General features: G+C 42.3%; 5 protein-coding genes across 12 annotated transcripts in view; 1 reads left to right on the top strand and 4 right to left on the bottom strand.

The window, feature by feature from the left end:
- Nucleotides 1-386: 386 nt before the first annotated feature.
- LOC105568587 (acetylcholine receptor subunit alpha-like 2) lies at nt 387-3676 on the bottom strand. The gene is made up of 8 exons (XM_012024388.1): nt 3560-3676; nt 2867-3051; nt 2619-2660; nt 2445-2554; nt 1828-2044; nt 1343-1520; nt 1131-1283; nt 387-853 (listed from the first exon to the last, which is right to left on the bottom strand). The coding sequence occupies exons 1-8, from the start codon at nt 3612-3614 to the stop codon at nt 504-506; spliced, it is 1290 nt and encodes a 429-aa protein (XP_011879778.1). The 5' UTR covers nt 3615-3676; the 3' UTR covers nt 387-503.
- Nucleotides 3677-5228: 1552 nt separating this feature from the next.
- LOC105568584 (COP9 signalosome complex subunit 6) overlaps nt 5229-20883 on the top strand; it is a 19396-nt gene continuing 3741 nt past the window's right edge. Inside the window, exon 1 of the mRNA XM_012024384.1 lies at nt 5229-5731. The gene's annotated coding sequence lies outside the window, so the exon portion shown is untranslated. The remainder of the gene's footprint in view (nt 5732-20883) is intronic.
- LOC105568582 (E3 ubiquitin-protein ligase RNF13-like) lies at nt 6314-13246 on the bottom strand. The gene is made up of 8 exons (XM_012024375.1): nt 12713-13246; nt 11553-11898; nt 11279-11471; nt 10750-10961; nt 10496-10670; nt 10222-10377; nt 9933-10142; nt 6314-9855 (listed from the first exon to the last, which is right to left on the bottom strand). The coding sequence occupies exons 2-8, from the start codon at nt 11730-11732 to the stop codon at nt 9632-9634; spliced, it is 1350 nt and encodes a 449-aa protein (XP_011879765.1). The 5' UTR covers nt 11733-11898; nt 12713-13246; the 3' UTR covers nt 6314-9631.
- LOC105568583 (protein split ends) lies at nt 14492-20684 on the bottom strand. Of its 8 annotated transcripts, none has more exons than XR_001009439.1 (7): nt 20406-20684; nt 19926-20067; nt 16557-18298; nt 16116-16301; nt 15892-16023; nt 14726-15781; nt 14492-14648 (listed from the first exon to the last, which is right to left on the bottom strand). XR_001009439.1 is itself a non-coding variant. In XM_012024377.1 (7 exons), exons 4-7 carry the CDS (start codon nt 18282-18284, stop codon nt 15623-15625), a joined length of 2205 nt encoding a protein of 734 aa, XP_011879767.1. In that variant the 5' UTR covers nt 18285-18298; nt 18378-18534; nt 19926-20067; nt 20406-20684; the 3' UTR covers nt 14492-15622. The 8 variants fall into 8 exon arrangements, 7 of the variants coding, with proteins under 7 accessions (XP_011879767.1, XP_011879769.1, XP_011879770.1 ...); XM_012024377.1 differs by adding an exon at nt 18378-18534 and having other exon boundaries at nt 14492-15781; XM_012024379.1 differs by adding an exon at nt 18382-18534 and having other exon boundaries at nt 14492-15781.
- Nucleotides 18676-19773, bottom strand: LOC105568707 (phosphatidate cytidylyltransferase, mitochondrial). Its single transcript, XM_012024575.1, has one exon. It carries the CDS (start codon nt 19771-19773, stop codon nt 18676-18678), a length of 1098 nt encoding a protein of 365 aa, XP_011879965.1.

Here is a 20883-nt window from a genome sequence, read left to right as displayed (position 1 = left end):
TTTCAAAACTAATTAATTTAAAGACTATTGTGACGACAATATATTACTTAATATTTATATTAAATATAGACAATTTTTATCAGAAATTAGCAGAAATCAGAATAATGGAAATAAAAAGGTCATAATTATTTAGAAAATCGAATTTGAAACTATAACTTATTACTTTTACATTATTTTATATTACTTTTATATTACAGTATTAACATTGTCTTTACTGATTTTTTTACTATACTTATATAATATACTTGTACAAATATTATTATTATAAATATTATAAATTACTCGATTCTAAATATTTTAAAGCTAAATTGTCCTACTACTTCACTAATTGCAAGGGAGTATCACTAATAAAGTTTAAAATGTAAGGAATAAAAATGAAGTATACATTTTCATTAAAAATGCAAACAATTATTTATTTTAATCTTCCACAGAAAAGCAGAACATTGTTTAAAAAGATTTTGAACATTGTAGAGAATGTTTTGGTCGCACCATGGATTAATTCGCTAATTTCCCGAAGGTACAAGAGTGATTAAGATGACGACATAGGTGAGGGTCACGCAGAAGAATGACAACCACTCGACAATAACGGCGAAATATCTCCAGGACGATTCTTTCATTCCCATTCCAGACTTTGGAAGATCCGAGCTGTCTTCAGTCACTACACCTCCACCTGCTATTTTGGATTCCTCATCGTTCAAGACGAGGAATCGACCAGCCCTGTTACTCAAGATGAATGTTGTCGTGGATGACATCCAGTGTGGCATCTCCATGTTCATGCTTTGCAGTTTACGTAACAAGGCTGTCAGAATCAAGGCAAAGGTAGCCAACGCCAAGGAGTCGCGGTAGAACAGCACTGCAAAATGAATATAAGATATTTAACTTGTTATTTATCATTTAAATTATTACGTGTGATCTTAGCAATTGATTTAAATTAGTGATTCTTAATTTTCAATTCTATAATACCATCTTTTCCATGTTAAATAATATTTAATATATATATGTTGCAAAATTATTGCTAAAAGATTTGCAAAGAGATTTTATCTTAAGGTTACGAAATTAGAATATCTAAGATTTCATTTAAGATATTTTTTATCTGTAATTATAACATTCTGTGCGGTTTTGATACTTACTTATGTTAGGAGTACTAGCACCATTAAACGGCAGTATCCAAAACAAGTCGATCAGGCAGAGTATGTGGCAAATAAAATTTACGCACGCGATTGCCACTCGTTCAACCGATCTTGAATCCAACCAGAGCACCGTTAGGGTGAGGAATATCATAGCTAGAAAAGGTATTTATGATCTAGATTTACCATGCAAGTTTGGTTTTGCAATTGCTTACCAATGGCTGGTGTGACGTAAGATTTGTGATTTATGTCATTGTGCCGTGTCAATGAAAATTTGTAATCGATTCTCGGAAAAGTATCATTCGGACAACATTTATACTTTTTGACGAGTTTTTCTGCACTTAACAATTTAAAGTCCCACACTGTGTTATTCTCATAGCTGTTCATATCAACCTGTGAAATAAATATAGTTAAATAGCTATTTTTTACTATGTCATAATGAAAGTACAAAGCTATTTATTAAAAAAAGAATAGAAAATTAAAGGGAAGAAAGGCAAAAAGTGCGTACAGGTCTCTAAAAACAAGCTTAAATTAAGACGGAGAGTGAAAGAAAGGTACATATTCTGATTTTATAATTTTGAGATAAAATTTTTACCACTATTTTGAAATACATCATTCGCAGCTCGAAGTACATTGACTTAATTTTACAATGCAAAAAAAATCGATCGTTGTAGTTTTATAAATTCGATAATTGACGCACTCCAATTCCGTCTAAATGAACGGCAACTTCCTCTCCTGTATGCGACCATGAGCCAAGTGCGATACGACATGTGTGCTGGTCATGAGGCCAGTAAATATAATTGGGATTGCATTTTGCAACATATTTTACAGGCGGCACACAAACGACAGTACCCGTATTGAACACCAAACATTCCGTTTTGTAAATTGACTCGTATTCATCACTCGACATATCGCCACTAAAAGAACCGAACAAGTATTTAGTTGCATTTATTACGTAAATGAGTGGCTAATATAAAAATGAGAACTATAAAGTAATTGTAAACTTGTTATCTTGAAAAAAGAGAAAATAACATTTAAAAATCAGAAATATCAATTTTTTCTAATTTAAAGAAAAGATGAATCATTCCTTCGAATAAATAATTCAGAAGATCAATTTACAAATGTAACATGTTGAAAACACGTTACATGTTTTACATTTTGCTTCAATTTATTGCAATTAATATTAATATTAGAGTAGTACTACTACTACTATCAGTTGTATAACTCTAATATTAATATTAATTGCAATAAATTGAAGCAAAATGTAATAGTATTACTACTACTACAATTAATAATAACGATACAAAGATAACGTACGAGTTGTAGATATATAGATCGGGTATCCAAATGTCCTGGGATTTCACGTGAATATAAGTGATTCCATCATAATCACTCGACTTCCAAGTAAGAAACATGTCCGTCCAAGACTGTTAATTAAATATCTTATTAACATAAAAAAGTGGTACAATAAGTAAAATATTTTAGACTCACGAGTGACATCCAGCTATGAAGTGTTAGTACACCCTGCTCGTCCTGTAAATAAAATTAATTAATTTTGTCCTTATATATTTAATCGCGAAATGAACGGAAAAGTTGAAAGTTACACTTCAACTACAAGTAATTTATTCCTTTACATAAAATCTATTTTAATTTTTATAGTAAGATGTATTACTTATTATAGCTACGTACAATCGTGTAATTTAATTTAATGTACAAAAAAAGTACATTGATGCACTTACAAATTCCATCAATTTCGGCATCAAATTGAGAGTCACGTTGACAGCTACTTTATGATGACTCGGACGGACCGTGCTATCATAATCGCAAAAGAGATACTTTTTAAGGCGCAATAGCGGCGTCTTATTTTCTAAAAGTTTGCACCCTCGGACTATAACATCGTCTATCGCTGGGATAATAGTCAAAGCTAAACAAGAAGATTTAAATTTATATTATGATTTAATTGATATAATATCATATTTGATCAGTCAAATGATTTCATCGTAAATACTTCTTGCTAGAATGTTTCTTAGAAACTTTTATAATAATAAAATTATAATTTGAAGGAATAAAGACTAAAGAGCCGTGACAGGATGTTACTGTCTAAATATTTCTTATTTTTAAATTTATTGCGAAAAATATTACCTCAGCCAGGGTTTGAATATTTTTCGCAATAAATTTAAAAATAAGAAATATTTAGACACTAACATTCTATCATGGCTATTTAATTTTTATTCCTTCGAATTGGTGTTTTCCACACGAGAATCTTACGAACTTTATTAATTTGCAAAATTATAATTTATAAAGCAATTGAATTGTAAATTATTTTTAAACAAAACTCGTGTGCTTAATTGCTAAATTACTGTATGTGGAAAAGTATATGTAATAAGACGATTATTATTATTTTAACAATTATCATTATTTAAATGACATACCAAATTGACTGTGCCAGAGCATTACGAAAAATCCGAACACCTGTAGTACTTTCATCTTGATCGGAACGAGCCAACGGCTCTGATTCAACTAATCCTCTTCGTTATAGTAGCGTAACAATCAGACGCCTCATGAAATTCGAAACTGCTGATATATTGGACGCCCCCAGTAGTATCGATACTTGAGAGTTACATGACAGCCAATTAAATAAAAACATCTTGTACGCTTTTGAATACTAATCAATTCAAACTCTTAAAATGCTTCGTGAATTTGCATCGGTTCCTTCGAACAGATAGCTCTTCTTATGAAATGCTTACGGTGATATCTTTTACAGTTATTGAAAACGTTGAAATTAAGAGAAACGGAATCGAGTGCACTAGCTTAAACTCCGGACTCTGTGTGTAATTACTCGTTTAAAAATCAATTCTTAAATTCGATTACAACACGCATTGCGATTTGACAACTTTAATTTATTTACATTTTTGTCGGAAAATGGAAAATAATTTATTAGCAATATATTTCTTCAGACATTTCTTTCGGATAAATTTATAAATTAACAGAGAAATTTTTTGAACAATTGAGATTTGCGTGATTTTAATAAATTAGAAACATGAGTCGTTACATATTCCGCAGCAGTTTAATAATTCCATATTCTGGTGGTCCTCTAATATAAGTTCACTACATAGACCATTCTTAAAAGTCGATTTAAGACACGAGACGTAAAATATAAAATACCGAGATATAAAAGCGCAGCTCAATGTCACTGGAAGGCAGTTCAGAATCGTTTCGTATGTAAAATCTTTTGATCGCTCTTCTCGTACAATACACATTTACCTATTGTACAATTATCTAAGTATTACGCTCAGTGAAACGCACAACAATGCCGTATTTTACACTCTCGAAATGCATAAGTTTGATATAGTATTATTTATACAATATTGAATTCCTTTGCACGATATTAAATTGCTAATTTTTGAATCTTGTATATACTCTACAATCCTCGCGGTTAATCAACTGCGTGTCTTTATTTGCTGTCCACTTGACTCGCGTAGTACCGCGCGAATTATACCGGCCCATTCAGACATGTCGTCCCCATTCATATAACGCAGTGGGCACGGAATATATCGGGACAATCGGTGTCGCGTTTCTTTCAAATTTAGACGGGAGATCAATATTAAAGTATTAAAATATTTCAGAGATCGATAACGGACTTCAACGGAGACCTGGGGAGTCTTTTACGTTGCCAAACGTGCGCGCTTTGTTCTCTCGAGGTCGCCGGAACAAAGCCGCCGGCAGGCAGTTCAGAACCATTTCGTGCGCCGTAGCGCGAGGGTCTCTTGATCGCTCCTCGCTTATTTAGAATAATTTAGATTCTCTCCGAAGGGAGAAAGGGCCCGAGTAAAATATCATCGTATCGAATGTTTCTAATAAACCGGACGCCGGAATACATCGCCGTTCGTTCGCACTTCATACATTCGTACGTTTCGCGCGTAAGTAACGCGCCGGCAATCGCGTTGCGATTCTTTCGAATTTGCACGGAAAAACAACGTTACAGTTGTAAAATATTTCGGAGAACGATGACGAAATACTTTTTATGAGAAATTCCCGGAGTTGTTTACGTCGACGAGCGCGACGCGCTTTTTCGCCGAGGTCACCGCGCGGCACAAAGTCACCGGCACGCAGTTCAAAGGCGTACGTAGTAGCGTTAGGATCTATCGCCCGCTCTTCGTGAATAACACGCATTTACCTGCCGCACGATCAACCAAGTGTCATTTTCAGTGATTCGCGAGTGTATCGAAGTGAATACTCTGTGCGTGTCGCGCGCGACATATTCGCTCGTGAAAATCAAAGCGACGGGAGTGTCGAAAATACATCGCATCGCGTACTTTCGTATAATCCGCGATCTCAATTGATCGTTCCATTGAAATACAGTAGAGCCGCGTGAACAATTAACATCGGAAGTGATATATAAAGTGCCATGTGACTCTTAACAACTGTACTTTCGCGAGTGTCGTGTGTGAAAGTGCGCGGATTAAGTGATTTAAGTAACAGGACACAGTGATGTGCGGACTCTGCAATTACGTTTGTATCCTGCGAAATTCACACGCTCCAGTTATACGACTCGTCGACGAATCATCTCTCACTGGTACACCCTAAAGACGGAGAAGCCGAAGGTATGTACTGCACCATTTAAACCCGGCATTTTATTTTCTGATTAATTGTCAAATTTCACGGTTGGGAAAGTTACTTTATAAAAATGTAACTAGTTACAGTTACAAGCTACCAATTCTGAAAAGTAACGCGTTACAGTTACGGTTACTCAAAAAGTAACGAATCGTTACTTTGCAGTTACTTTCTTGCAATGAAAATAAAAATATTAAATCTGCTTGAATTGTAAAGCGTTAATAAAGGCGTTTACGCGCGAGTGCAAGGCCCAATGTAATTTGTGGAGGTTTCAAATATACTTAAAGTGACTATTAATGTAACTGAATTAAGTTACAGTTACAGAAATATAACGGAAATATAACTCAATTTTATTGAAAAATCTGCGCCGAGTTTAACCAAAGTATATTTAATTGCAACGATGTCCAGTAAAAATAGAGCAGCCTATGTAAAAAGATAAAATATTCTGCAAGAGCAACCGTTTTGTCTAATTATTTAAATTCCACGGAATAGATGTAAGGAAAAAAGAAAAGCGGGACGAGAAAAGGGATGGCATAGGGCCATAATATTGGAAGAAAATAACACTCCAGGGGTATTTTGCAGCGTTGTGTTTTATTTTCTTTAATCTTTATTAAGTCTTATAACTGTAATAGAATGTATCGCATTTCTAATATACATTTTTGGAATTAATTAAAGTCGATCTATAGACTGATCTCCAGTGGAAAAACTGGCGTAAATATCTTACAATGGTAAGATTGAACTTTCGAAAATAATAATAAGATATTCTATTTTGTTTTTCATTTTTCCAATAAGATCCCCAATGTAGTTTTACAATAAGAAATGCACAAAAGACGCTTGCGATGCCTAAATTAAATGATAAATTCACAATAAAGTCGCAGAGAAGCCCTTAAATTCCAATTGGAATTACGAACAAGTTGTTTGCCGAATGTGTCCCGGCACATGTGTAAAATTTTTACCTAATCCATACATACATTTGGCGAAAAGTATTTTCACGTTTCTATCCCCAACTCTACACTCGTAAAATCACACTGACAAAATCAAGGCGTTTCCACCCTAGGATAGAAAGTTCGCGGAGCTTGCAAAGCTGAGCTAAACAGTAGATTCCAATCTGTATGAAACAATGTGTTACAATAAGGATATGTAAAAAGAAATCCGCGCATTCATAGACGTCCCGTGTAAATCGTGGCGTATCGACGACCACATTACGTGCGCGACTCGTACTCTTCCTTATTTCAAGGTGGAATCGGGGGTTGCGCATGGCCGTGAGCGAAAAGAAATTTTCGCGAATCGATAACACACAGCCAGCTATAGGAACGAGCAAGGGGTTAGTCACACGGACAGCTTCTCCGTCACGTCATTGCTTGAAGCCACTCCGGTTTTTCCTCATTTCACTCACAGCTCTCGTGGCATTCGATATACAACTTACATAATTCACATGTTATCTTGAGAAACGTGTTCTAGACTCTTGAAATATACATTTCCCTCAACATGTCAGTCGCGATCCCGGCGAGAATCTATGAGCTCGTGTTCCGATACATCAAGAACGATTTCAATCGTACAATATGTTTGTCATTCTCTCGCGATTACGTACGCAGATTATAGGGGGGAAAAAAAAAGAGGGAAAAGGGAGAACGACGTAGGGAAAAAGTACGAAGCCGGAGGGTCAACATCGGCACTGCTGCGACAGCAAACATAGAGAGAACAGCCCTCTCTTCGCCGGTCCACCTCCGAGCTGGTGCTTCATCCTGAAGTTCGACTTGTCGCTTGCAAGATTCTATGATATACTCGCAGTGATAAACTTTTTTAACTTGATAAATATTCTTTTCGTGTATCCATACCGTAACACATCGATCCGTACTTTCTAAATCTTAGGTTTAATCTGCCATCATATCGTTAGATTTTAGCATCAATTATCAGTAAGTGCAGTTGCAGTAAATATGCATCTTACAAAAGACTGAGACAAGTGGCATAGTATGATAAAAAAATATAAATACATTTTTATTAGTATATTACATTTATATATCGTTAAACGATAATAGTAAATACTTTTGTTCCGATTTGGCGATTATTAAAAAAGAAAAATACCGCGTCCTGCCTACGTATGTATATAACGAAATCTTCCCATTATTATTTACAAATCTTTTTACAATTTTTCCACGTTTCGCTTGAGTCACAATCGATATTAGTACGTTCAAGCAACATTGTTCCTATTTATTTCAAAATTAAAGCCCGATCTACAATGTGCTCTGTGCATTTAAAAACATTACATTTCATAGCAAAGAAATACGTTTAAAAAGTTTGTGCAAATTGATAAATTGTACATTATATATTGCACGATCGTACATCGTCGATTGTCAATGTATCATTAATCAATGTACGATCGTGCAATGAATAATGTACAATTTATCAATTTGCACAAATTTTTGTAAACATATTTCTTGGCTATAAAATAGAATGTTTCTAGTCCCAAAGAACACATTGTGGATTAGACTTAAATCGTACGCGTATGTGTCTATACGAATAAACAACAGAATATCATTTATAATTCGATAAGCCCTCGCGATTTTCATTGACATACTCCGTTCGATCAGATCTATCAAGCACAATCTTATAATAAAATAATAAAGTCACTAATATGTGTTAGCGTTACTCTGACGTCCCTCCGTGTTCAATTTAAATTAGATATGATCGTATATTATATGATCATATACTTTCAATTTCTTTTGTTAATGTCTGAAAAATCGAGTAAACACGTTATTTGAGAGTAGCGAAATGTACATGTAATTATTGACACGTCATATATACAGCCCACTTCATATATAAGTACTAATCTATCTTTTATAAAACGGTACAGTTAGTTCACATAATATACTTTGGGTAACAATAAATTTTCCATAAAACTTAACGCGGTTAAAGATTCAATTTCATCAACTTAGTATCTAAACTTGAAAGTTCACAGTATCCTATGTCCTGCATTGAAAGGAATCTGCGCATTTTTGGTCTCTGACTGTTAGATATAATTAATAGATATTTATATGTACAGACCCGATGTCGGCAACAAAGCTGTGTTCGTCATTTTACAATATCACCAGTATTCGTCTATTAACGTAATCGCAGTAAACTTATACCTAATTGCAAGCATATATTACATCATATTTAAGTTTTGGTAATCGAATGATAGTAGCGTGCAATTTCGGATAAACTCAATCAAATAAAGCGTAAATCAAGATAGGCCACATAAAGTTATGAATTAAGCTAATGTACAAAATAATATTTCATTAAATGAACTAGAATTTGCAGTCTTACCTACTTACATATATATATTTATATATTTATTGAAAACGGTTTCAACACTGAGGATAAAAAGTCAAGGAATCAAGCAATAATGCAATGCATAGCTCTTGAAAGTAAAAAAAAAGCAGATCAAATAATTATACATTAGTATATACATTTCATTATACATGAATTTTGGTTTCGTGCGTGAATAAAATTTAAAATATCTCTCGAAGAATGTTGGCAATAATATATAAAATGTAAAATTATTAAATCTCTTTCCAAAATACGTCACTGCAAGTGATACTCGTCGCGAGAGAAAGGAAACGTTATTATTACGTAATTCACCAAACACATACTCGACAGATTAGTGCGAAAGAATATTTGCCATAAAGCAAAGCCGCAATATCATTATCCAAGAGACGAAATTAACAGTTTTATATGTATTAAAAATACTACCTACTTCCGGATTATATATTCATCCTCATTATTCTATGTCGCTTCTATGTCGTGCGCACCGGTGCCAGTGTATCTCTCGCGAAAGAAAAGTAAAAGTTCTTTCCGCGAAACACGAACAATTCAGAACGTTTAACGATAGTCACAGCTATGTCAGGCCATTACGTAATAACATCGTTTCTGTTAGAACTACTGGCCATCACCGACGCATTATCCGAAGTCTCGACATAATGATCGGAATTCGACATCACGGGATTTACCAGGACCCCGCGTCGTGTCGGTGCGATTTGAACAACAGGTGCTGGAAATTCTTGAGCGTCCGTGTACGAACCCACCGTGTGCGGGTTAGTGCTACTGGCCGAACGCTCCAACTCCTGTGATTCACCTGCAGATCGAACGAAACGAACGCGTGCTTTAAGCTATTTTTCACAGCCACATACGCAGTTAGTCTTGAGGTCTTACCGTTTATACTGTGAGTGTCGGATACCATAAAAACGGTGATGTTGGATGGTTCACCAGCACTAGTGCTAACGCCATCCTCGGTAGTAACGTAGGACTGCTCAGAATCGGAGCTATTATCGCTAGAACTACTACTATCCTGTCTAGCCTGTGATCTCCTGGCTCTGTTAAAAGGATTCTCCCTCTGCCGCGCGAACGTTCCTCCTTGCGTACCTGAAAAAAACATTTCTCCTCGAGTTCGCAACAAGTCGCGCATATTATCTATCGATCGCACAAGAAAGCATCTCCGCACCTTGGTGACCATCGCGAATAAGAGGTGCTGTATCATCATCCGAGTCGCTCTCATCGGTCACGACTTGTTCGTCAGCTGCAAAAACCTTCCTCTTACACACGGGACAGACTCTTCGATTTTTTGTCAACCATGGGTCAATACATTTGGAATGATAAGCTGAAATTACAAACGGGCAAATAGTAAAGTTAATATTTAAGAAAATGCTGACCGCGGGAACGAAATGCCGTTCGCTGTAATGGAAATATCGCGCCAATAGTTTGTTAGAAAAACGCACCGTGTGCACACGGTAACACTCGTAGTTTCTCCCCTTCTACGTAATCGTCCAAACAAATGGCACATGTCTCGTACGGATCACCCTTTGTATACTTGTGTGTAGGGATCTTTTTCAAGCTAGAATTGGGTAGCCTGTGCCTCCGCTGTCGCCTTCGGTCCTTTATGCATCGGACAATCTGTACGGCGCGTAAATAATCGGTACATTAAAGCCGACAAAATATTACGCGCATCGTCGACATCGCGTCTGCGACTTACCATAAAGATAACTATAATTAGAAAACATATTCCAACAACAATAGCAAAAGGCAGGAGCAGGTGGGTGTTGATATTGAACGGCAGATCGTCGTTGATCAGTACGAAGTACAGCTGGTCGTATAAATAATTTTCTCTGATAACAACGCCCGTAATGTCGCTGACAAACACGGATGGTATTAAAACTCCCACGGAATCCTTCGCCGACATCGGTTCTGGAATCAAACAATCCATCGAGACTTTTAACTAGGTCCTTTAAGATATAAATCAATTGGAAATGCAAAAGCCATTTAGGACCTGGGCACAGGTGGAGGTGGCCAATTAAATTACCAAGCGAATCCGGCGCGCAGGACAAGTTGGAAAAAGACGGTATCTGGATTCACTTGGTAATTTAATTGGCCACCTCCACCTGTGCCAGGTCCTAAAATGGCTTTTACGTCTCAAACTGACAAATAGTCCATCTCTCTGCCGTGTCTCCATTTACGTGGATATCGCTCTACTGTTACGACGAATCGATACGCGGCCAGTTTACCTAATTCATTGCTGTTTACGTTGTGCACGATAGCGGCGTCGTATCCAGCTTCCTGTGCCATTCGAACTTTTATTTCGAAGCTACAGTTATAACGTCGTATCAACACTATCCAATTACCATTGTAATCGGTATTGTTTGGCGGAGCCTGTATTTTGTGGCACGCTGCGGGAGGATCGGCGTAGACTACCATGCCCTAATAACATTGTACAACGTAGAATAGTTGTAGGCACAAAGTGTACAATTTGCTATAGAGCGAATGAGACGACGCGTGTACCTTAATGCCCTCCGGTGGTATTACACCACCGAACTTGGCGGGCATATCGCGAAACTCCTCCTCGATTTGGTGCCGCGCCGCCGCGGAAAACACTAGGATATCCCCGCTGCTGTACGCGGCGCAGAATATCAGAAGGATAAGCCACAGCAGGACCTGGTGGCTCAAGCAACACTGGCGCATCTTGACAAATGGGTGTAAACATCCACCTTCAATATCAATATCTCCCCAGGATCTCGCTCGAGCGGCTCATTCTACGGTTGCCAGGTTCGCTTTGCTGGTATCACAAGGAATGACGTCTGACGCAGGCAGAAAGTACATTGCGGTAAGAGCTGTTAGCCGGGCCACTCTAGGGAAAAACAAAGTAGGACTACATTCTTATCGTTCGAACTCGCAACGGGGCCTCCTTTGTCTCTTTCCAACTCTGTCCCTTTAAAAAGAGATAAGAAACAATTGAAACCGAGACGGTTAAACGACGTTGGTGGAGCACCAGGTTTAATCTCGCACAGAGGTGCCGCTCCTGCGACACAGAACGCATGCGGTGGCCGCGCGCTCTAAACGCAATGATTCACAATACGCGTCTAATCTAATCAAGGTAAACAAACACAAGCGCGCGCGGCCCGTCCGGTACCCTCGGCGGTTTCGAAACGCGCTTTAGGATTAGGCGCGCACAACAGTCCCGTGGGATCGCCCGCTCCGACGATCCCCAGGACAAAGCGTGCGTTATCCGCGGCTCGCAAGTGGATCCCCGCGCAGCTGCCTCCGCGGTCCGTCGTCCGTCGGCGGAGCGAGGAGAGACGAAGGCAGCAGCCTCCGATCTCCGACTTGCTCTCCCCGGCGGCGAGGGGCGCGGAGGAAACACCTGTCGTCGTCGACGGGACCGAGGCCGCTTCCTGCCTCTCTCTCTCTCTCTCGGCCGGCGACTCTCGCTCACTGCTCGGACAAGGGAAGCTGATAACACGTCGATACGCGAGCGAGACGCGCGCGTGTATTCGTGCGTCGCGGGTCAACGGGCTCGCTCGCTCGCTCTGTTTTGCGGCCGATTGACCGCGTTGCGTCGCGGCGATAACCGTCGACGTCGACGACGACGGCGGGTCGGGGAGCGGCGTGATTTCGGGAGCCGCGGGAGAAACGTCGCGGACGAGCACGCGGACGATACGTACTTGGAGGTCGATGTCGAGTCTCTCATCCGCACGCGACCATTAGTCACTCGGCGTCGCGAACGCTGCTCGACCGACCATTGACGAGGATGCTTCGTCGGGGGTTTCCTCTTCTCTCCTCCTCCTCCTTCCTGTCCTTCCTCCCTCGAATGTCTCTTTCCCGTTCACTCTCTCTCTCTCTCTATCTCGCTCTCTTCCGGGTGTCCGTCCGAGAAACGCTTCTCGGACGCCTCCTGGACGGGCGCGATCGCTCGCGTGACCGGGACGGCGGAAGGGACGGGCCCGTCACGAGCGCGAACGTCGCTTTCGAGGTTAGCTGCGTCTCACTCTTGGATCATTCTCCCCCGCGAACGTCGGGCCGAGCGGCGGGGACGGCGACGGCGACGGCGCGGGCGAGCGGGCGACGGGCAGGTCGATCGACCGGGTCGGATCGGCGGTCGCTCGCCGGGCGGAGAAATCGGCTGGAGAATCGGCTAAGCTGACGAGACGAGCTGTCAGTCGGTCGGACTCGCCAGGCCACTCGCACGACTGCGAGAAGCTGCGCGAGATCCCGCGGCCAATCGCGTGCGTGCGTGGGCGAGAGGCGAGAGACGGGCCTCGGCGTGCGAGTCTTCTCGGGTTTATTTCTTTTTTTTATTTGTCGCACGAAATCCCTCGAGACCTCTCGCCTCTTTCCCTTCGAGAAAGAGGAATGACTGTTTAATCTTGCCATCTGATTAGATTATATCTTTATTACGCAATTAGATTATTATTATTTAATTCTATCTCGTTATCAGATAATTATAGTATCTTGTTACGTAATGGGGCCATAATAGGGTACCGTTGACAAGATGTTGTTTGTTAGTGGCCGACAATTTGATGAGAATTTAGTTGGAATTACTTTAAATATTGCTGCGGCCGTGGACAAAGGGGTCATTGAAAAATAAATGTGAAAGTAGTGGATTTCCGATCAATTTTCCAATCAGCATTAATTAATAATTAATTCGACGTTCCCGATATAATCTCTTTTCTCTCTGCGTTTAATATTAATCGATAATTAGCTGCAAAGCTTATAAATTTCTAACAGATTACGATTTGAAAACCATAGAAGCTATCGCTGTTTTCGAATTGAAATAACAAATGGGATATTTAGTTTATCCCTTTATTTCCTGGTCCATTAATGTCCATTTCTATCAGTATAGACGAAATTTACTCTCGATCCAATATTTTTTTCTTAGTTTCAAAAATTAGAAAGGGACGACAAAGTTAAATCGAGATTCGAGTTACACTGATAGAAACGGACATAAAACATTAATCGACCGCATCATTCAATCACGTGAAAACTGTACGATAGAATAACGTGAAGGGGTAGAAGGAAAAATGGACAAGACAACCTTAATCAAAACATATTGTATTTGTGTGTAGAAATACAGATTTACATAATTTCTCAGCGGAAAACGAACAATCGTCGAATGGTATAAATCTGATAATATCGTACAATTCTCCTGCTATGATAAAGTGCAATGGCAAATCCACAACACATCAGCAATTGAGATCCTTGGCATACCAAATTTTTCAATTGTTTTTAATATACGTAAGATGTGCGTACATAGACATAGTAAATACAGACTGAGCGTCCCATTGAATAAGCTGAAGCTCATGGAGAGAGAGAGAGAGAAGGGGAGGAAGAGAGAGAGAGAGAGAGAGATTTAAGAAGACTTTCTTTCTTTGTCTTACACCATCGTAAAAGAATCGTGCCTGCCCCTCCTTTGTCACGATGGTGAGACAGAGAAAGAAAGTCTTCTTAAATCTCTCTCTCTCTTACAAGCTTCAGCTTATTCAATGGGACGCTCAGTATATTTACTATGACTATGCGTACGTACGTATAGTCTCTCAAGTAATGTAAATTGAAAACTTGGGAACATTTGGCTTCAGGCCCACCGAAAGTATCGAGTCGCATCTGGGAACGTATACGTGAAGTCAGTGTGATGTGTCTCGAGCGTACAAGTGTGACAACGTAGTTTTACTTGTACTTACTGCAGCCACGCTGATATGTATCCTTCCAAGATACGTATCAACAGTGCCAAGTATCGCACTATTTTGTACTGTCTCACTTATAGAAAATACGACGATTAAACAACGAGCGGCATATCTATTTTACGCATGAGCAGAAATATACCGTACAATCGTTATTATTACATACATCACGGTCGCTTTTACGATGCGTCACATACAGAACAACGCTATATATACATTACGAGTCAGTATTTATAAAATCTCCGTTCGATTGTAACTTATGCGTCGTTGCATCGCACAATGCAAGTACGAAACGTGCAGGAAACGACTGAATAAACTTTATCTAAAACAAACGCTCGACTCGTAGCCGTGATAGAAAATCAAGTCTGCAATAACGTTCGCGACACAATTTACAACACATTTGTTTCGGAAACAGCCGAGGAACTGAGGTGAAGTCGAAATATTTGACGAAAGTTAGTTGACTCCGACAGTAAAATGTGGCTTTATAAAAAAAAATTTATAAAATATCACGATTAGAATATAACGAAACCGGTGTGCATATTCTGCTAAAACATTGATGTAAAACTGTCAGTCAAAAATGGCAAGAACTCTGTTAGTTCAAGGCACCGTGAAACATTATTCAGTATCTCTGCCAATTTCCGAATGTACGTATAACATACAATCTAAATTCCATTAAAATTAACAATTATTTACAGTTATTTTAATTTTATTCCCGTGAGAATTCGAACCCGTTAATTTTGTCTACGTCGAACCTATCGTCGAGCAACTGCACTTTCATCAATCGTCTTTCTTTGTGCCGCATCGATTAACTTGCAAATCAATGTATTTAATATAGAACTTTCCTTTATAATTAATAATTATGTACAATTACCACAATCCCCGTGAAAATTCGAACCATTAGACTTGCCCACGCGAGAACCTATCGTCGAGCATCTGCGCTTTCATCAGAATAGACTTCTTTTGCGACTGATCAAATCGATTAACTTGCAAATCGATGTCTCTATCAAACGGCCTTCTCGTTGACACTCCAGTCCGTCTCGCTTCTCTTTCTTCTTTCTAGAATATAAGATACAATCCCTGGTACAGCAAATGTATAAATATTTTCTGTTCGAAATAAGTGTATGGAAAAAGTTACGATCGTAGCTTAAAAATATAAATCGAGCTACCTTCTTTTTCTTGGCGATCTTGCTTTGATGCACTTCTAATAGCGATTTCGCGCGCTTCTCACCCTTGTCCGCTTCTTTTCTGCGAAATTCATTTACACGTCTTTTCTCTGATTCTCTGAATCTTTTCGCTTCCTACAAAGAACGCGACGAGCATAACGTCAGTACGCTTATAAAATTTCAAGGCCTTAACGCCTCGCATTTGAAACGGAGATGTATGGTAGTACATTTTTTACATTTTCCAAATTCATCTGCTTCTGAGCTTTTTGTACCGGTGTATCGGTCCAGCATGATCTATCTGACATATCTGGGCCGTCTCGAAGCTTGAATTTGCGCGGGCCCAGGCCGAGATTGGCGGCTTGAGCGGACGGTAACTCGGTCATCCATTCCTCGCGTTTATTTCCAATATCAATCTGAAATATAAATAATTTTTCTTTCTTATCAAGAAAACTAATAATCCATGATGTGGGGCAATTTATTTGGGCACTGGATACAACGATTATCTCATATTAAGTACCCATTTGATTTTCCTACTACTCCGCATATAAAAAAATTTTGAAACAGATAACATTATTTCACTGTGATGCAAATAGCAAGAGCAAGGGTGAAAATTTAAATCAACCCCAAGATGGACTGGAGACAACGAAATTGCGGGCGGATTTCCTTACCTCCTCCAAATATTTTTCGTCTCTAATTCTTTGCGCTCTCAAATCTAACTCTTCGTGTACGCGGCTAGTTTGTAGAGCTGGGTGATCCACAGGTAGGGGACCTATCCCAGATTCGTCGTCAGATGCCGGGGACGCGGTCAAACCTTCCTCCTGAGACTTCAGCGTGTCGGGTAACACAGGGCCGATAATTCTATCCCGCGAATGGTTCCGTCGGTGTTTTTGTAACAAATGTGGTGGCAGTGCTGGCCCGAAAACAGCGTCCGCTTCCGTCGCAGAAGCATCCGCTGCGTCTTCTCGCTCCACGCTTCGACGATCGTTTAACCGAGGTAGTAAACGAGGTCCGATAACATTCATACCGTTTCCATCGACCTCATCGCTGACTTTGTATTCGTCAAGGATATTCGGCGTCGCAACATTAGGTTCGTCGTCGGACGTGTTGAATGCGAATCCCGGTGGTAAAAGCGGACCGTACGTGAATCCGGCCTGATCGGTATTTTTCTCCAATGATCGCGCCTCACCCGAAGAAGCACTAGAACGCGAATGCTTCTCTCCCGAACTCGGAAGAGAATAACGTTCGACGTTACTCTCCTCTTGACGGTATTCAGACTTTTCTCTCTCAGAGTCCGTACGAGTCTCTCGCGTTACCAAGAGCGTCGCGTGCGACGCGGAGGCGAGTAAGGGATCTGAAACGGCACTAGGATTATTATTACTGGAACTAGATGCCGGATCACAGCTCCTTTTCTTTACCTTTAGCTCCTCCCGCCGTTTTCTCTCGCTGGCACCGTCATCGTTCTCTCGCTTTGTCGCGCGACTTCCCGACCGGCTTCCGAAATCGTGTCTCTTGATCTTACGCGAGTGCGGAGATAACGTTCGGCTCTCGGAATCCCGGTCGTCCGACATGTTCTCGTCGGTCTCCGACAGGACGTCGAATTGCGACAAATCTAAATCCTTGCAGTCTTGAACCTCTATCGACGAATCCTTCTTATCCTTCGTGTTCTCGCCCGAGCGAGTCTCGCTGTGACTGCGCTCGCGCTCGGTGCTCTTGGGCGAGGAATGGTCTCTCGAATTCTGCGACCTATTCTCCTTCACCGATATCTTCCTGGAGGAATCGTGCCTCCCGTGATCCTCCCGAGACCGATGATTGTCGCTCGAGGACTTGACTCTACTCGACTGATGAGCTCTGTCCCGGCTCCTGTCGCGAGAACGATGCTTGTGCCTCTCGTGATATCGACCCCGGTGCTTATCGCTCGACGCACGCTCGTCGTGATGGTTTCTCTCGTACGAGTGCTCCCGCGAGCGCTGCGCCCGGTGGACGCTCCGGTCCCTGTCCGACTGCCACTTGGAGTCGCGCGATCTCTCCCTCGCGTCGTTGCCGCCGTTGGAACTTCTGGAGCCTCGGTCATTCACGGCGAGACCGGACCTGCTCTCCCTGTGGTCCTTGTGCGAATTCTTGCCGTCCTCCTGCCTCGAGTTCCTCGACTCGTGCTTCCAGTACTTCCCGGAGTGTCTGAGATCCTTGTCGTCCGCCTTGCCGCCGCTCTCGTGTTTGGATCGTTCCTTCCTGTCCCGATAGCTCTCGTCGCGGGACGACTCGTGCTTCTTCTTAGGCGACTTGGTTCGACCCGCGGTGTCCACGGGCGCGGCCGAGTCCTTGCGCGTGGCCTCGAAACGAAATCGCCGCCCTTCGTCGCTATCCTGACTCTCGGAATCGGAATCCATCGCTGTCATAGTCTAGTTACATACTGAAAGACAAAACTGTTGTAAGTTAAACCTTTAGCGACAAGTGTACGTAAACATATACACATTTTTATATGTACACACATACAAATGACCAACATCTCTTGAATTCTCGTGATACTGGGCGATACATTTTAGCAGAGAACGTTTCAGCCGAGGAGACTCTTTTCAAGAAACGGAAAATAAAATAGTCTCACTACTTTACGAGCGTATACCACAAACCGAAGGCGTCGAATAACACCTAGAAATGAAATATTACATCGTAGAGTACAACTATCCACTTTATTTGTGATACAGGCTTCGTACGGGGATTTACAAGCGTGTGCATGTATACATAAACATCGGGATTGAACGGGCTCTATCTAAAGAAATAGCGGAGCGACTACTCGACGCGCTTCTCGGCGTTCCTAGGCTCTGTCTTCTTGGCAACAGTCTCGGCAATTTTTATCATCTTATTCGGATCGGGCTTAGGCAGTTGATTGGACTGCAGCATCTTAACTATCTTGGCGCCGCTGTATCTGACGGACTTTACGAGCCCCGCGGTCACGATGCCCTTGAGGCTTTGCGTCACGCTGGACCGCCAAACGATCTTCCTCAAGGACCGCTCCAATATCTCGCAGCACTCCGGATCGTGCGCGATCGCGCGCAAGCAATCCTCCGTGTCCTTCGACCTCGGGCCGTGAGACCACGCCCGGACCAGTTTAACCTGGGGCACTCTGGGTAAATGATTGAGATGGTGGACCTTGGTCACCGGGCTGACGTCCTGATGGCACATGACGGCCGTATTATCGGACTTTGGGATGTCTACGTAATTGTCGAGGTGCTTCAAGATCGGCTCGTACAGCCGCTTGAAGTGCTGCAACTGCGGCAGCACGATGTTGCTGATCTTGTCCCTGTTCTCGCCGAAGATCATACGGAAGTCGCCGTCGTAGGACAGGCTGGCGATCCGCCTGAAAAAGTCGACCTCCGTGAAGTACTCGGGCAGCAGCAGCAGGGCCGCGTGCACGGCCGAGTGCAAGTTCTGCACCAGAGCGGTGGGCAGCTGGGAGCTCTGGTCCGGCTCGACCAGCACCTTGACCGGCTTGTGCAATCTCCCCGCCATGTACAGATCGTTCCAGTCCAGCAAATCCTCCACCAACGAGACCTCGGAGATGACGCCGTACTTAATGAGCTGGCCCTCGCTCGATCTCACCAGCGTGTTGTAAAACACCTTGGCGCCCGATCCCTCCTGGACATTGGTGATCGCCTTGGGGCCGAGAAGTCTCAGCAGTTGAGAGTAATGCTTGGGATTTCTCGCCAGATTCTCCGCGTGCCACTTGTTGGCGTTGCGCACGACGAACACGAGGTCCAGCATGTTATTGCCGTCGTCGTTGTTATGCTGCCTGAACGCGCCCGATCCGTAAGCGAAACAGAACTTCATATTACCGGGGAACTCGCCGAGCAGCTGCCTCAGCTGCGGCATTCTGATAATTTTCTCCATTGTCCTGGATCACTCCGGGCCCCAGTACGACGGACACTTTCCTCGCTTACAACGTCACGTAGCCTCTCGCATCGCCCGATCTAATCTCAACCCGGGGGAACTCGCCGAGGGACTCGCGCTCTACAATCGGAATGCAGCGTTACGGTTCGCACCATGAAGCTCCAGCCGTCAGGCGGTCATCGGGGGCCCCCAAGGGAGAACCGTGGTCGCAGGCAAATTGTACGCTCGCGTGCGCGTCCGCCGTGGATCCGCGCGGTCAGCCGCGCGCCTCTCCGACCCGATCGCCCATCTAACCTAGAAACGCAACTCGGTGAATAGCTCGCATTCGACTTTACTTACTCGGCGACGGGGAGGGGTGGTTTTCCGCCGCGAAGAGGGACTAACCGGGCCGAGGTTCTCGTCGAGAGGAGAGGACCACCGGCCGGAGTCGATGAGGAACTGTCGCGATCTCGGGCGAACGCGCGGAGTATACGTAGACTCCCGCGTCAATACCAGCCTCGCTCGCACGCGATACGGAAACGATCGTAATTCACACCCTGGTATTCGCGACTTCCCGCGTCGTGGTCGTCGGACGCGACTCTCACTCGGCTGAACGCAGGTGGGAAGAGGAGTAACTCGGCATTTATACGTACAATCCCGAATGTTGCGGTGACGAGGCAAATCGCTCGCTTACTGCCCTTTAAACCCGCGACACACCGACCCGCAGGAAGCTCCGCAATCTCCGTCAATCTCCGTGCTCCGCGACGAAACGTGGGTCGTTGGCACGTTGTGCACGCCCTTGAGGGTACGAAATTGCCATAGCTTGCGGGGGCGCCTAAAGTGCCACCCGCGGTCAACACGGAAATTAAATGGGTCTGTTCTTTTTCCAAGAACCGAAAGCTATCATTGGCCGCGTTCAGCAGGCACAACTGTTGAGTGAGCGCTCAATGATTTCTTAACATGATTGGCTGGATCTGAAAGTATTAACCAATCATACTGAGCGCTCACTCAACAGTTGTGTCTGCTGAACGCAGCTATTGGCCGCGTTCAGCAGACACAACTGTTGAGTGAGCGCTCAGTATGATTGGTTAATACTTTCAGATCCAGCCAATCATGTTAAGAAATCAATGG

Source organism: Vollenhovia emeryi, unplaced genomic scaffold (genome assembly GCF_000949405.1).
Source record: "Vollenhovia emeryi isolate VEMERY1.0 unplaced genomic scaffold, V.emery_V1.0 DF939128.1, whole genome shotgun sequence".
Taxonomy (NCBI): domain Eukaryota; kingdom Metazoa; phylum Arthropoda; class Insecta; order Hymenoptera; family Formicidae; genus Vollenhovia; species Vollenhovia emeryi.
This window is presented reverse-complemented; position numbering and strand designations above follow the sequence as displayed.

What these genes read in the sequence shown, in the direction of transcription:
- LOC105568587 (XM_012024388.1), bottom strand. Translation starts at nt 3,614, where the DNA reads ATGAAAGTACTACAGGTGTTCGGATTTTTCGTAATGCTCTGGCACAGT. An exon ending in GCTCTGGCACAGTCAATTTG is followed by an intron (nt 3,052 to 3,559) that starts GTATGTCATTTA and finishes CTTCTTGTTTAG; the next exon opens with CTTTGACTATTATCCCAGCG. An exon ending in TTCATTTAGACGGAATTGGA is followed by an intron (nt 1,521 to 1,827) that starts GTGCGTCAATTA and finishes TTTATTTCACAG; the next exon opens with GTTGATATGAACAGCTATGA.
- LOC105568582 (XM_012024375.1), bottom strand. Translation starts at nt 11,732, where the DNA reads ATGCGCCAGTGTTGCTTGAGCCACCAGGTCCTGCTGTGGCTTATCCTT. An exon ending in TAATTATAGTTATCTTTATG is followed by an intron (nt 10,671 to 10,749) that starts GTAAGTCGCAGA and finishes CGCGCCGTACAG; the next exon opens with ATTGTCCGATGCATAAAGGA. An exon ending in CGACACTCACAGTATAAACG is followed by an intron (nt 9,856 to 9,932) that starts GTAAGACCTCAA and finishes TTCGATCTGCAG; the next exon opens with GTGAATCACAGGAGTTGGAG.
- LOC105568583 (XM_012024381.1), bottom strand. Translation starts at nt 18,284, where the DNA reads ATGACAGCGATGGATTCCGATTCCGAGAGTCAGGATAGCGACGAAGGG. An exon ending in ATTTGGAAAATGTAAAAAAT is followed by an intron (nt 16,024 to 16,115) that starts GTACTACCATAC and finishes CGTTCTTTGTAG; the next exon opens with GAAGCGAAAAGATTCAGAGA. An exon ending in AGATCGCCAAGAAAAAGAAG is followed by an intron (nt 15,782 to 15,891) that starts GTAGCTCGATTT and finishes CTTATATTCTAG; the next exon opens with AAAGAAGAAAGAGAAGCGAG.
- LOC105568707 (XM_012024575.1), bottom strand. Translation starts at nt 19,773, where the DNA reads ATGGAGAAAATTATCAGAATGCCGCAGCTGAGGCAGCTGCTCGGCGAG.